Source organism: Leptonotus elevatus, chromosome 11 (genome assembly GCF_054856555.1).
Source record: "Leptonotus elevatus isolate MCC_2025b chromosome 11, RoL_Lele_1.0, whole genome shotgun sequence".
Classification (NCBI taxonomy): domain Eukaryota; kingdom Metazoa; phylum Chordata; class Actinopteri; order Syngnathiformes; family Syngnathidae; genus Leptonotus; species Leptonotus elevatus.
Genome location: NC_141249.1, coordinates 11,589,658 through 11,603,926, shown reverse-complemented (window position 1 = coordinate 11,603,926; position 14,269 = coordinate 11,589,658). Strand labels below are relative to the sequence as shown.

At 39.5% G+C, this 14,269-nt stretch overlaps 1 protein-coding gene across 6 annotated transcripts in view; it reads right to left on the bottom strand.

Moving 5' to 3' along the window:
- Nucleotides 1-14,269, bottom strand: part of usp13 (ubiquitin specific peptidase 13) — a 30,416-nt gene that overhangs the window by 12,885 nt on the left and 3,262 nt on the right. Inside the window, exons 3-15 of one of the 6 annotated variants that reach the window (XM_086089140.1) lie at nucleotides 12,695-12,755; nucleotides 9,392-9,513; nucleotides 8,148-8,290; nucleotides 7,734-7,918; nucleotides 6,068-6,165; nucleotides 5,797-5,987; nucleotides 5,578-5,649; nucleotides 3,956-4,061; nucleotides 2,238-2,363; nucleotides 1,853-2,006; nucleotides 1,401-1,575; nucleotides 1,246-1,334; nucleotides 408-530 (exon numbers count right to left, since the gene is read on the bottom strand). In XM_086089140.1, the coding sequence (XP_085945266.1) occupies nucleotides 408-530; nucleotides 1,246-1,334; nucleotides 1,401-1,575; nucleotides 1,853-2,006; nucleotides 2,238-2,363; nucleotides 3,956-4,061; nucleotides 5,578-5,649; nucleotides 5,797-5,987; nucleotides 6,068-6,165; nucleotides 7,734-7,918; nucleotides 8,148-8,290; nucleotides 9,392-9,513; nucleotides 12,695-12,755 (1,645 nt within the window). The remainder of the gene's footprint in view (nucleotides 1-407; nucleotides 531-1,245; nucleotides 1,335-1,400; nucleotides 1,576-1,852; nucleotides 2,007-2,237; nucleotides 2,364-3,955; nucleotides 4,062-5,577; nucleotides 5,650-5,796; nucleotides 5,988-6,067; nucleotides 6,166-7,733; nucleotides 7,919-8,147; nucleotides 8,291-9,391; nucleotides 9,514-12,694; nucleotides 12,756-14,269) is intronic. The other 5 variants (XM_086089143.1, XM_086089145.1, XM_086089146.1 and 2 more) reach the window with 5 other exon arrangements.

Below are 14,269 nucleotides of genomic sequence, written 5' to 3'. Positions count from 1 at the left end.
CAAACATGTAAAAGTAAAATTTAGCATAACGGCCATGGATATATTTGTAATGTACAGTCGGTGGTGGGATTCGGAACTGCAACCTCCTGTTTATTGGACAATGCTCTGCTGGCAATGATGATCAGTTGCATGTGTGAAAGTGGGTGTGAAAAGTGGGACTTGGAAAAAGTCCAATGTCCGTCCCATTGAAAATTAATGGGAAAAAGTTTATATTTAACGTTAAATTGTGTAATTCACACAATAATAATAATAATTGGGAAACATTGTATGATGAACATCATTTTTTTGTGTTTTAAAATATATTATCCTGTATTCACTTTTTGCCAAAGAGACACATTTCATTCAAGAGGAGCTGCAGCAATGTGGAGACTGTGGAGTACAACACTGCAGAATGTGTATTTGAATACCTCTGCTGTCTTCAGGCAGCACAATGGGCGGCATGAGGTCAGGGAGCTCCTCTTCACCTGATTGCAGCCCTATGGCCCTTAGACGGCTCAGATCCAGAAATTCTGGAACATCAATGCCAAAATCTACACACAAACACAGTTGAAACATTTTTACTGGTATATAAAAGTATCTTTCTTCTTGAATACGGTATATCAAATACAGGGGAAGTCCATCCATATTCTAGACTGCTTTTCCTCGTTAGTTGGAGCTGACTTTGCATTTACTCACATTCACACTAGTCTTTATGGACAATTTAGAGCCTTCAATGAACCTAACGTGTTTTAGTGATGTATGAGTAAGAAAACCCACTCAGGCACAGGGGGAACATGCAGGAAGGCCAGAGCCGCGATTGGAACCCAGAACCTTTCATCTGTGGGCTAGATATGCTAACCGTAAACTGACAATACTGCTTTTTCTGACAATGTCTATTTCATAAATGTTTAAACCTGAATACAAATAGCTAAGCAACTCTTACACAATATCTGTGCCTCATGAATCATAGCTCACTGCTGCCCTCTGTTGGATGATTTTCACAGTACTGTCCTCCTGATTGACAACACTGATACAAGGTAGTGAGTAGGGCCATCTTTTTTTGCATTCCTCATTTGCAACTGCCTATATATCTTAGAGCCATGCACCTTAGCTCCTCCCACAAGGATTCATGTAAATATGACTCTATTATATTGTGATGTGGCAGCATGGCGGCCACGTAAAATAAGATCCTCAATGGCTGGAGGACCTAAGAGCAATGCAAATAAGAAAAAGTACAGCCTTGATAATAACCCTTCGGACAATTACCTAGTTTCTTTGGCACCCAGTCAACTCCAAATGTGAATTTCTTGATTTGGACCGCCAGATATTCTGGAAACGAGGCGAAGCGGGACGTTCTGAGGAGAAAAGCGACAAGAAATGTAAGCATATTAAACTGAGGATAGAACATGCCAGGATCTTACTTGACTCCGGCTGACTTGGCCTGCAACGCCGAACTCCAGAAGTCTGCCACGTTCTCGGGCTCAGTGAAGGCCTGCAGGCAGGCGGTGAAAGGGATGCGAGCCCTCACGGGCTCAGGAGGAGCTCTCATGTTCTCCTCGGCTTCCCTCCGCTTGGCCTCGTATGACAAGAGCTCCTCTGGCGGGACCAAAAGTTATAGAGTGAAATTTGTAGAGTGCTATTTTACTCACTAAAAAACATAATGCTAACTTTTTTTGCTAAGCTGGAAGGAAGAGCGGATTACTGACATGGTCTTTTCACTTCTGTTGGGGGGGGGGGGGGGGGGTTGAGATATGAGTGTTTTGAGATACGAGCGTGGGCATGGAACGAACGAAACTCGCCAATGCGGTTCTGTAATTGTGAACACACTACAGTGCGTGCTGGTTCTTGCTTCGAGCTCATGGTTCTCCTTTACCTCGATTGGTTGCGGCCTCGATGGGGGCCGGCAACTGAATGCAGTAGTCCACCCGCTGAGTGTATCGAACCCGACGTGTCTGGCAGCACTGGACTCGCTCCTCCACCAGGAAACGGAAGGCGTCGCTCGGATTCTCTGAGCTCGTACTGTTCCTCTGCAGAAATATGAAGTAGATGATGATAATGATGGCTTTTATGTATTTGTCACATTAACTCCACACACTGTCGATTATCATCAAAATCCTATTATGGAGGAAATAGTGGTAAAACAATTAATAAATTGTTTATTTGACAATAATATCTTCATGTAAAGAGGCAGGTTCCAGTCAAGACAAAGGCATAATAGAAAGCTTTATAAGTGGATGTGGAGGTTAAATCCAACTCACCTCCACCAAGTTGATCATATGCAGGAAGAACTCTTGTGCGTCTTGTTGCCTGTTGGAGGAAAATTCCGGATGTGCCCGGCTGACGAGAGCCTTCAGCATCCGAGGGGAGATGCCTTTCTGTTGCTGCTGGAAGAAAAACAAACAGACGAACTGAACATTGAACAAGGCCACACAGCAAACCTGATTGGTTCTTCTCGGTGTTATTTTACTGATTGTTATATAAACAAAAGGAAACAAAATGCTGGATGCAGAAATGGGATACAGTAATTGGAACTGGGCAATCACTTTAGCAACACGAGTGCTAACTGGAGGTAGTGAATAAAACCTTAAAATGTAAGAGAATTATTAAAAAAGCTGAATCTTGATTTTACATTTGAATGACCAACGCTGAAAGCCACAACCCCTCCCCGCACCGTCTCACCCAGCTGTCATTGCCGTGTCCAGACCTGATCTATACCATCGCATGTGCGCTCTGAACCATCAATTACTGAGGCTGACGAGGCTTAAAGCAAATTCACTTCCCAGCTCAATGGCTTCCGTAATACTTTAATGGCTTTTCACATCCTGACGACCGAGAAGAAAGTGTTTGGGAAGATAATGATTTCCTGAAGTGTGCAAAAGTAGTACGATTTTTAAAAACATACGTAGCAAGTGTTCCAAATAAAACAGTGATTGTTTCCTGGGGTACAATTAGTAGCCATGTTGGGGTAAAATATGACAACTTTTCTACAGTATTGGTTCAACTCGTATCGGTTTGAGGCGATGCCGATTAGTCTTCCACATGAAAATAGTAGCACAAGTGAAAGTACAAAAAAATGTGCCACAATGAATATATTCACTTTACTACATTGCGATGTTGATTTGAACTGAATTGTTCATCCTTAAGTAGTACCTTGACGTAAGAGTTTATTCCATCCTGTGACTAAGCTTGTAACACAATTTTGCCCATTGAAATTAATTTTTAAAAATGGGGGAAGAATAAAGAAAGAAAGAAAGAAAATTTAATAAATAAAAATTGATTTAAATAAATAAATTAAATAAATTAATAATTTAAATTATTCTTTATTTATTTAAAAAAAAAATACATACATAAGTAAATAAACTCGACCAAGCAATGGCTTTTAACTCTAAAAACCTGGAAATTGGAGTACTTATAAGTTATAACCATTATAAACCTGCTTGACCAAGAGTGACCATCGCCTATAATATGGTATCAACTCCAGATTCTTGGAACCCCAGGTGAGCAGGTACTACAAATAGTACCTGATAGCACCCGCTTTACCCAGGGGAAAAGCATCATTAGCAAGTCGAGCGATGTAAAGATGAATATGTACCTTGTCCTTAATAGGAATACACTTGAGCTTGAGGTCTATCCCAGCTGACAAGAAACGATATAAGCGCAAAATAAAGACAGCAAGAAGAAAGAAAAGCAACGGCGCGCAAGTGGAACCGTGACAGCTGTCTTCACCGTTGCAGCCAACAGCTATTTTCAGACTGAGAGAAAGACAGTCCAAGCACATTCTGAAAAGCATGCAATAGTTTGTGTCACTCAGCCTTTGCGTCACAAACGGCAAACTACATGAAAGCTAAAGAGACTCATTCACACGTTAGCATTTCAGTGAAATTGTTTTTGTTTGTTTGTTTGTTTGTTTGTTGGCTGGCACTGGCTAGTAGCATGCTTGTGTAGACTACGCGGCCAGTTGTGGAGCTGAACATACCCAGTTTAATACCTTGTATTCTTCTTTCATCACCTGTTCAATGAGCTCAGATTTCATGGGTGGTTTGGAGTACTGGCCTGAGAGGAGCCCATGGCCCACTTTCGCCCTGTTGGACAAAACACCGTTCAAAATAGGATAGCATAAAATTACTCTTTGTTCTATTTTAACAAGATGTCTTCATTTGTCAGATTATTGGTTTGTTAAATAGTTGTTTTATAAACTCTTTCATCGAGTGTAACTCTCCCTTTCTCGACTCATACACGTCCGACAGGTTCAATAATATGAACCCAATACAACAGTTTTGCAATGTATTTGTTTTTAATTTCATGATTCATCCACCCATTTTCTCAACTATTTATTCTCACGAGTGTCGCTGGTGAGCTGGACCCTCTCCCAGGTGAATATAAATATAAATATAAATATAAATATAAATATATATATATATATATATATATATATATATATATATATATATCCATCTCACCAGCTGTTCAAACATGAAACAGACTGCAGCCTGAATTTTCAGATAAATAAATACATTTTCATACAAATCTTACAGTGTACAAGTTTACTGATTAGTATTTTCTAAATTTAATTTTAAAAAATATCAATAATCAATTTATAGATTTGTATCGGGATTAATCGGTATTGAATCGAATCGTGACCTATGAATCGTGATACGAATTGAATCGCCAGGTACTAGGCAATTCAAACCCCTAATATAATATATAAAGCTATTGGGGGGGAAAAAATCATAAACAGGTAAATCTGCCGGTGCTGAAGCGCAAGCATGTGGGTGTCTACTCTATAGTGTAATTCTGTTTATTTACATGTCATTATATACTGTATTCTTAGTGAATTCCTCTCATCCTCATTGATTTGTCTTAACCAAAAATTCCCGTTTTTTTTTTTTCTTCTTTTCTACATCATAATGAGCATGGTCAGGATTTTCTTAAATGTTATGCTAATAAATATTTTTATTTAATTGGTAACTTCACTAATTTATCATTTCAATATACCGGTAATTCATCGTTAATTAGAGTAAAAATAATAGTGTTATTTTTTTCTAACTTTATCAGTATGTATTTAACTTTTGGGCAAAAAAGAATCATATAATAATAATATTATTAATAATAACAACATTGATTATTATGATTATGATTGAGGTGTGCAGGACCCCTCTATGGATACCAAATTTGGTTCATCGCCCTTTAAAGGGTTAAACCATTTTTGACGAAAGCACATATTTGTTTTTATGCTAACCTTGACTAAGGGAAGCATGATATTTGTTTTTATGCTAATCTTATCTACTTACTTCAGGGAGGTTACTGACATAACCACCTTCACCCCCCCCCAAAAAAAACACTTAACCTGTTCTGATAAATAAAAATAGTGACAATAACATGTTGAGGCGATGAAAGTCACAGGCTGTGACTCAACTCAGCTTTGAGCGTCACACTGTTGCAACACATTGCCTCATGCCATAAAAGTACAGCAAAATTTACTTGGACAGGCTGTAGGAAAGACTCTCAACTAAATCTTTACATGTGCATTATTGCAAAACTGCCCAGACTGAATAGTTTGCAGATAAATCTACATTGCGTAGAGCTGGAGTCACTTACATTTGTGTGGCAAAGTCCTGTGTGGGATCGAGAGGTGAATAGTCAAATATCCTCTGAAGATTCCCAACATACCTACAGATGAAAATGTTGAACAATCAACATGGACATCTTTTAGTCAGAAAATTATCAAAACGTTGCAAATAACATTTACGTGAGTTCCTACAGGTCAAAAAATAACCCACTAAAGAATTTCTTGTATTGAGGCCTGTGTGTACTCACATCCTCTGGAAGTCTGGGATGCTGAAGAGAACCTGTATGACTGTGCTGAGGTAGCAGCTGTTGCCGAGGTTTTTGATGCCCGTGTAACCGGAACCGTACACCGCTTTCAGTTTCATGCCCGACTCCTGGATCACCTCCCACTCACTGACGCGAGGCCGGGCGTTATTGTCTGTGTGGAGGCCGTTCTCTGTCTAAGGCGGTAGCCAAGGCACATCTTTCAGTATGTTTCAAAAGTGGATAGAAAGCGTCCATCAAAGACACGGTGACTTACTTTTTTCTGCATCTGTAGCATGTCTATTCCAAAGTGGGAGAGGTGCTCCGATATTTGCGGGTCTATCACGGCTTCCTCTTCCTCAAAAGAATAGACATCTGAAACCAGGAGTTCAGTTAGTCAATACCCTGGAACTTCCAAAATCATACAATTCAAAGATAGACCAAGATTTTTGGTAAATTAGGGGTCTATAATGTGTATCCAGCAGTATTTATCAATATCCAAATGCGGCCATTTTGCCACTTGCTATCAAGTCAAAATGACATCACAGTTTTTCTGATCTCAAGTAACAACCAATCAGAGCTCAGCTTCACAAAACAGGTGAGCTGTGATTGGTCGTTGCCTGAGCTGAGCAACTGTGATGTCATCTTTAGTTGACAGCAAGTGGCAAAATGGCCGCCCCGAGATGGATAAAAAACTCATATTCCACAAATGTAACATTAATCTGATCTGTATATATTACTGGATAGCTGTTAGCCCATACACGCCCGTGCAAGCCGTTGAAGCCACAAGGCGGCCATTTTACCACTCCCATCTCGCGAGCAGATTACTGTAAATACTATACATGTACATACAGATTAGACATATACAGCTCGTAGGCTCTTAGTATAGGATCGGGGGGGGTTGGCGGGGTGATCACTATTTTATTTTATTTTAACCACTCAGTTCCTTAGATTTGGCAGAGGCATCTTTTGTTGGATTACGGGTATGATTATTAAATAAAAAAACAGTGTGGACAAATTAGAGATCACACGCACATCTTTTGGGACTGTCCGAAATTTAAAACATTTTGGGAAGGAATTAGGAGTGAACTTTGCATTATGTTAAACACCCAGATTGGAATGGAACCCGAAAATATTCGTCTTTGGGGTGTCCCCCCTGGCTCGCGTGAGTAAAAATAAAATTTTTCTTTTCATTTTATCTTTTATCTTGTTGGTGGCTAAAAAAAATGATAACTGTATGTTGGTATAAACCATTACCCCCTACAGTCAACCAGTGGAAAGACAGGACATTGAAAATATACATAACGGAGAAAATAATTGCAAAATTTAAATTTAAGTACAGTGTGGTTTAAAATAATATTCAAAACACATTTTAGATTTTAGTTTTGTTTGTTTTTTACTGAACATTTAGTCATACACTACGGTCATGATGGAGGGCTTAGTAGCTTTTTTAGGTGGTATTTGGTGTTGAAAAGGTTTGAGAAGCACTGCACCTAACAGACAGGGGAAGTCAAAACCTTAGACATTTGACAATAATAGGTTATATGTGACATCACTAGTCCAAACATGACATTCTGATTAATTTAACATTTGTGAAATAAGTGCTACGCAGCAAAACCCAGCCATTTTTATCCATCTCAGGGGTCGCCCATTTTACCACTTGCTGTCGACTGAAGATGACATCACAGTTGCTCAGGGCTCAGACAACGACCAATCACAGCTCACCTGTTTTCTGAAGCTGCGCTGTGATTGGTTGTTACCTGAGACCTGAGCAACATTGATGTCATAGACAAATGGGGCTGCATAGAATATATTATTGTCAAGACTTTTTTGGGGGGGGTTGACGTCCCCTACGAATGTTGATGTGATGAGGTTTTGTCACTTTACATCAAATTCTTCTGTATTGGATGAGAGATCGAAGCAAAACATCAGCGAGATCAGACCTGCTCCATCCGGGGTGATGGTGTCCAGTTTGACAGCAAGCGGGTGTTTGGTCTCTTTGTAGTGGTCCAGAGCGTGGCCGTTCCCACCGCTGCCATCAAAGAACCATTTCCCGCAGAGCATGGCGCCGTCCGTCAGGTTCAGCCACAGGTTCTCTCTCATCTCGCACTTCTGACACTTCCAGCCACTGCCGGCAGGGAAGAACAATAACGTCACTGTTGTGTTGCCATTTGATTAACCACACCGTTGTTTGTTAAAACGTCATGCTAATAAATACACTTAAAAAAACATAGAGATCAAATCCTTATACTGTACATTTAGTCCGTTTCCATCCAGGCTTCTTGAAAATATGAGAGCTCTAACGAAGATCTAGAACATCCCATCAGTCCCGTAAGGTGGTGTGGGGGTTGTCCTACCTGGGAGGGATTCTGACTTCATTGTCGAGCTGTCTGAGGCTTCTGGCATGTCTGGAAACTTGGATTTCCTCCTCCCAGGATTCAGGCTCCTGCTTTTTGTAGGCTGACGGCGCATTGAGCACTGCATCACAGGCGATGGTTACCTGAATGGACCGGAGGAGAGGTGACGCCCTGTTAGAAACTACACATCAACCTATTTTCTCATTTGATTCTATTTATTTTATTTTATTACTTATTATTTCTTATATTCTCTCTCTATTTTCCTGTCGTGAGGAACAGCAAAACATGATGTACAAAGAAAAATGTGTGTTAAAGCATTGTATACCAAAACTAGATGTTGTGTATCAACAACAAAAACATGCAAGACATTTAAAGTTGAAGTCAAACTTAAACATTTCTTGACAATAATGTGTTCCATGTGACCTCACTAGTCTAAACATGACATTCTGATTAATATTACATTTTTGGATTATGAGTTATGAAGCAAAATCCAACCGTTTTTTATCCATCTCAGGGGGCGGCCATTTTGCCACTTGCTGTCGACTGAAGATGACATCAATGTTGCTGAGGACTCAGGCAACAACCAATCAGAGCTCATCTGTTTTCTGAAGCTGTGTTGTGAGACCCGAGCAACATTGATGTCATTTTCAGTCGAAAGCAAGTGGCAAAATGGCCGCCCCCCGAGATGGATAAAAACGCAATTTTCCACTAAGTAATATTAACCAGAACACCATATTTAGACTTAAAAAAATGTTTGGGTTGACTTCCTCTTTAAATAAAAAGCCAATCTAAATCCATTCTCCATGCATGCAACAAACCCAACAAAACAGGCCACTTCATTAGGTACACCTGCACAATTTAATGCTATCAGTCCAAGAGCGACCAAAAAGATGCCTTTACAAAGACAATAAGGAGTTTGCAGTGTTTCACATGCATTAACAAAATTAAACACATCTCAATCGACACATTTGAAATAAAATTAGTAAAGTGAGAAGTGTTGCTCTTGTATTGGGCGCAGTTGCATCAAACAGGTGTACCTAATGTTGTGGCCATTGAGCGCGTGTGCATCCAGTGGTGTTCCCCCATTGCTTGTGTTCACATTCGCATAACACAAAGTCTCTAAAGTCTGTTATACAATAACACTGTGTATATTTTTGAGTGGGGGGAGTGGCGGGGGGCGGGGGGTTATCCACTGAGTGCACTCTCTCTGTTGACATGGATGAAAACACACCAAACTCACTGACCAGAGCGGGTAACTCCTCAATATTTGGTAAGGCGATCTCAAAGTGGTCTGGAAATATAACAAGCTTGGCCTCGTCCTCGTACTCATAGTCCTCGCCGTTAAAATCACGGTTTAGCTCTAAATCTTCAAAAGGAGGAAGCAAATATTCAGTCAACCTCTTACGGCGCTTATTTTAATCATACTTTCTTCTTTTATTTTTAAACATTTGGGCCAAAAAGGTTGATCCTCAAACAAACAAATGACGTTTTTAACCTTCAGTGACTAAATACCTTAATATAATCATGATGACTGCTTCAAATTGGAGTGCATACTGTATATTTAGCCCTCATCGACAACCAGTGAACAGTTACGGATGGTTGAATCAAATCATTCCAACCAAAAAGATGGAGTGGCCTTTTACCACATTTTTACCAAAAATACTGTTTTTTTTTGTGTAATACTTTACTGGGCAGTTTCTAGGGCATCTCATCAAAAAGACCCCAAACTCAGCCTATTAGATAGCAGAAGAAAAATGTTTGGTGACTTTGAAGTGCAGGTCTCACTCTAAGGCAGTAGAACCATGTGATTTCACTGAGTTAATCAGCACACATCAACCATGACCTTTAGCCGCAATGCGACACGGTGACATAGTTAGAGGGGAAGTCAACCCCAATTTGTTGGGGACAATAATATGTTCTATGCAGCCCCACTGGTCTAAATGTGGTATTCTGGTTAATATTGCATTAGTAGAACATGAGTTAAGAAGCAAACTCCAGCCGTGTTTATCCATCTCAGGGGGCGGCCATTTTGCCACTTGCTGTCAACTGAAGATGACATCAATGTATCACAGCTCAGCTTTAGAAAACAGGTGAGCTGTGATTGGTCGTTGCCTGAGCCCTGAGCAACTGCGATGTCATCTTCAGTCGACAGTAAGATGCAAAATGGCCGCCCCCTGAGATAGAAAAAAAAAACGGTTGGACTTCTTCTACCTCATTTCCCACAAATGTAATATTAATCAGAATGTCATGTTTAGACTAATGATGTCAGATATAACATTTTATTGTCAAGAAATGTTTTTAAGGTTGACTTCCCTTTTAAGCTATATAATAAAAGGTTTAAAGTGAGCCATTTTAAGCTAAAAAGAAAAACTTTTATATTCTAATCCAACCAGAACTGGTTCGCTTCCGTCAACATGATTAGGGAATGGGGATTTTGGGTACAAGTCAGGGCTGTGCTATTCTTGGTCTCAGTTTTTGTACAAGTAAAATACCCCCCCCAAAAAAAAAAATTGTTTGATTTATAGTCCAGTGTGACTTATGGCTTCTTTTTCCTTCACGATACATTTTGACTGGTGCGACTGAAAAATAGGGTACACGCTCTTCTTCTAGATGGCATTAACCCTGTTATATGATGGTCATATAGTGCTGTCAATGAGCAGCCAAAGGTTACTCAAGGTCAACAGGATCATGGAAACTTCTCAGGGAAGCAACCAAATGATGGATTGGCTCAGAGGACTGGTATGGGGTAGACCATTATCATACAAACATAAATAAACCGGATGACACCATGAATAATTACAAAAGGCTGTGCTCAGAACGACTATTTGTGATGCGTATGTCATAATGAAGGAGACTGACGTGCAACATCGAGGCCTTTGGGGTGAAGTGGAAGGAATTCCTCCGCCGCCGGGCAAGCGGAGAGGAAGGTGGGCTAGACCCCTGGGTCCTTGCCAAGCAGCGTCACAGCGGCGAGGGGGAGACTAGGTGGCTTGACGGGTGGCGGCAGCTGAAGGGCCAGCGAAAGACACGAGGCGGCCCCACTGTAAACCAACTACCCTCCGAGCCATGGCCGTGCATGTGGCACTTTGATTTAGAACAGTTACTAACCGCACATACACATAAACGGCCTATATTTAGATCGTGGGAGGAAGAGGAGGAGTTTGATTAGGGCAAATATCTGACGCCTTTAGCAACAAACAATGACAGCGGTGGCGTTTCTGACCATGAAAAAATGACAGCTATGGTAAACATACGGCACATACTCCGGCATTGTATTTGACTAAATCGATAACATAATCTTATGCTGCTGATTTTCTCTCATTCATCACAGTGATGCCTGACAAGGAAACACGGTTTACTGGTGGTCGCCATGTCTGCCTCACAGTTCTGAGATTCCGGATTTAAATCTCGGCTCTAGCACTGCTGTGAGAAGAAAATGAATGGAATGGATGGAATACAGTATGAAATGCATGTTAAAAATGAAGCAACAAAAGGACATGCTATATCCCTGCAATGTGGACAAAGGTATTTGGTCACCTGGCTTTTAGAGTGAAAGGAAGCAAAATTAGGGATTGGCATCCATCCATTTTCAATAGCACATATTCTCATTAGGTTCACAGGTGACCTGAAAACTATTCCTGATATTCACGTTTTTATAATGATGATGATGATGATTATTATTATTATTTATTTTATCACAGTCTTTGCTGGTGTTCCTTTTGTGCATCAGCCGGGTGCAAACCATGCACCAAGGCCTAGGGCGTCAGTCACTCAAGTCAATTATTCTGTTCATATACTAAACACCTTATTATTATTATTGTTACTAAATACACATTAATTAACATATTTATGGAATGAAGCGGGAAGCCAAAGTATCTGAAAAACATGCAAGCCACACACAGGAAGGCTTGAGCCGAGATTCAAACCCAGAACCTCTTGACTGTGAAGCAGATGTGCAAACCACTTGTCAGGATGGATCAATTATTCCCATTTTATTTTGACTGATTAATTGAAGTTCTTTAAGTTTTGTCCATCTCTTGATTGGTTTGTGGGCTAAAAGGATAAGTACGCTTAATTTAACGAATAATGATGCCACTGATGATATTGCTGTGCTCTGATATATCAAACCTGGTTGAAACATAATTTCTGAGTTATGATTAGAATATTTCAATTATTGTCATGTTTATTATTCTGAAATTGAAATTCTTGTGGGCAAATATTTGTCCATAAGATATGTTTATATAATTTGTCTCTATGCAGCTTCTTTTGTCACTTGGTATGTATTTGACATTTTCCTCTTAGACACTACTTTAAAGAGAATTAATTAATTGATCAATTGATTACTCACAAATGACAGAAGTCTTAAACAATGGCTATAAATGACACATTGTATTATTCTACCAATCTGTATTGAAAATGCAAGAAAATATTAACCTAGTCAGCCTCTTTGCAACTATATAGTTCCCTATTGTAAATTTGCTTCGAATCAATGAGCTTCAAAATCATGACTTCCACATCAAGCAAAGTTTGTGACAAATACGACTTACCCAAAAACACCTTTCCATTCCGTCGCCTGGGGATGGCGCCTTCTGCAGCTCCTGTGCTTTTCTGAGGGAGAAAAGAAGAGATAAACATATACTATATATACACCTCATTAAAAATCCACATGAGATAGTATTGTTTACATAAAGATGTTCGACTTTGAGATAAGTTGGTCACTTTAAATTGGCAGTTGTAAATAGATGCTGGCTGTCCAGTTGTGAGGTCATCTTACAAGTTCAGGGGAAAACCCCAACCACCAAAGAATAAGGTCACAGTCTGAAAGCGAGTCCAGTGATCCCCCGCTAGATTGCGGTTCGTCGTTCACGACCACTAGGTCTAGTCGATCCATCCTCTTCTTACATTGCACAAAATATAGTAACACTATGGGCTAATTATAGCACAGTTTAACATTGTTATGTATATTCCTGTGAGGTCTGCTTTTGTCATTTTTATACTGAATGCGCTATATGCTGTTATGTGTACATGACAAAAATAGATGATTTCATCATTTCGGAGATATTTACAAGTAAAAAATATTATTAGATTTTAAAAATATATATATATATTTTTTTTTTAAGTCCAGTGACGCAAGTATCATTTCACAGGACGTTATAACTCTTTAAAAGCAGTAAAAATGCACAAATTTCTGGCTAACATATTACTGTGAGACTATTTTTTTTTTTACTTTCTTAATCTTAACCTATTTTCAAAAGACTTGGAAAGCCTACTCATGTTACTATCTTATTTTCTTCTTTTTACATACAATACCAATTGATAGCATGTTAGCAGTTTATCCAGTTTCATTTTTCTTTTGAAATAAGATCTTAGGGTTCTCTATACAGTGCATGTCTTGCTATACGTTAGCATGCTATATATTAGCATTTGATCAATTAGCATCTGAAACAGTACCCAATGTCAGGAAAAGACAAAAACCTCATCAATCTACCTTAGCGCTTTCCATACTCAGCTTTCCATTTTAGCTTATATTTGATAACATACTAGCATTACAATAATTCTTACATAAAATATTGCCGAACGATGTAGTCATTATCAACCTGGCGTAGCACTTTATGTACTCAGGTTGCTATTTGACTACAAAAAAAACAAAAACAATACGAACGACTGACGCTAGTTTGTCCTGAAGGACACAAACAAACAAACCAAGAGAATGCTGACACACTTGAGACAAAAAAGTACTCGTGAGGAAAAAAAAAAAAAAACATCAGACACGGGAGCCTGCAGAATGTGAACAGCTGTTTCTCTTTCCAGATCCAGGCATGAAAATAGCAGCCCTTTACAAAGCACAGCTTATCTGGGAGCAATTAGAGCCGGTGAGAAAACACAGCGGAAGCTCGGACCCTGGCCTGGTGCTCACAACCAACTCGTCAAAAGAAACATAGGATGAGAAGATTCAGTTTGGGTCCATGATTAGATTTTAAAATGACTACATACAGTCTAAAAGACCACCACCACAAACCTCAGAATGTAACATTGGATAATATTTTATTCAATGAATTTACCAAGTCTAATTCCACCCCAAAATTTTTACTTGCTCCTTTGGCCATTTCCTCTTCATAACT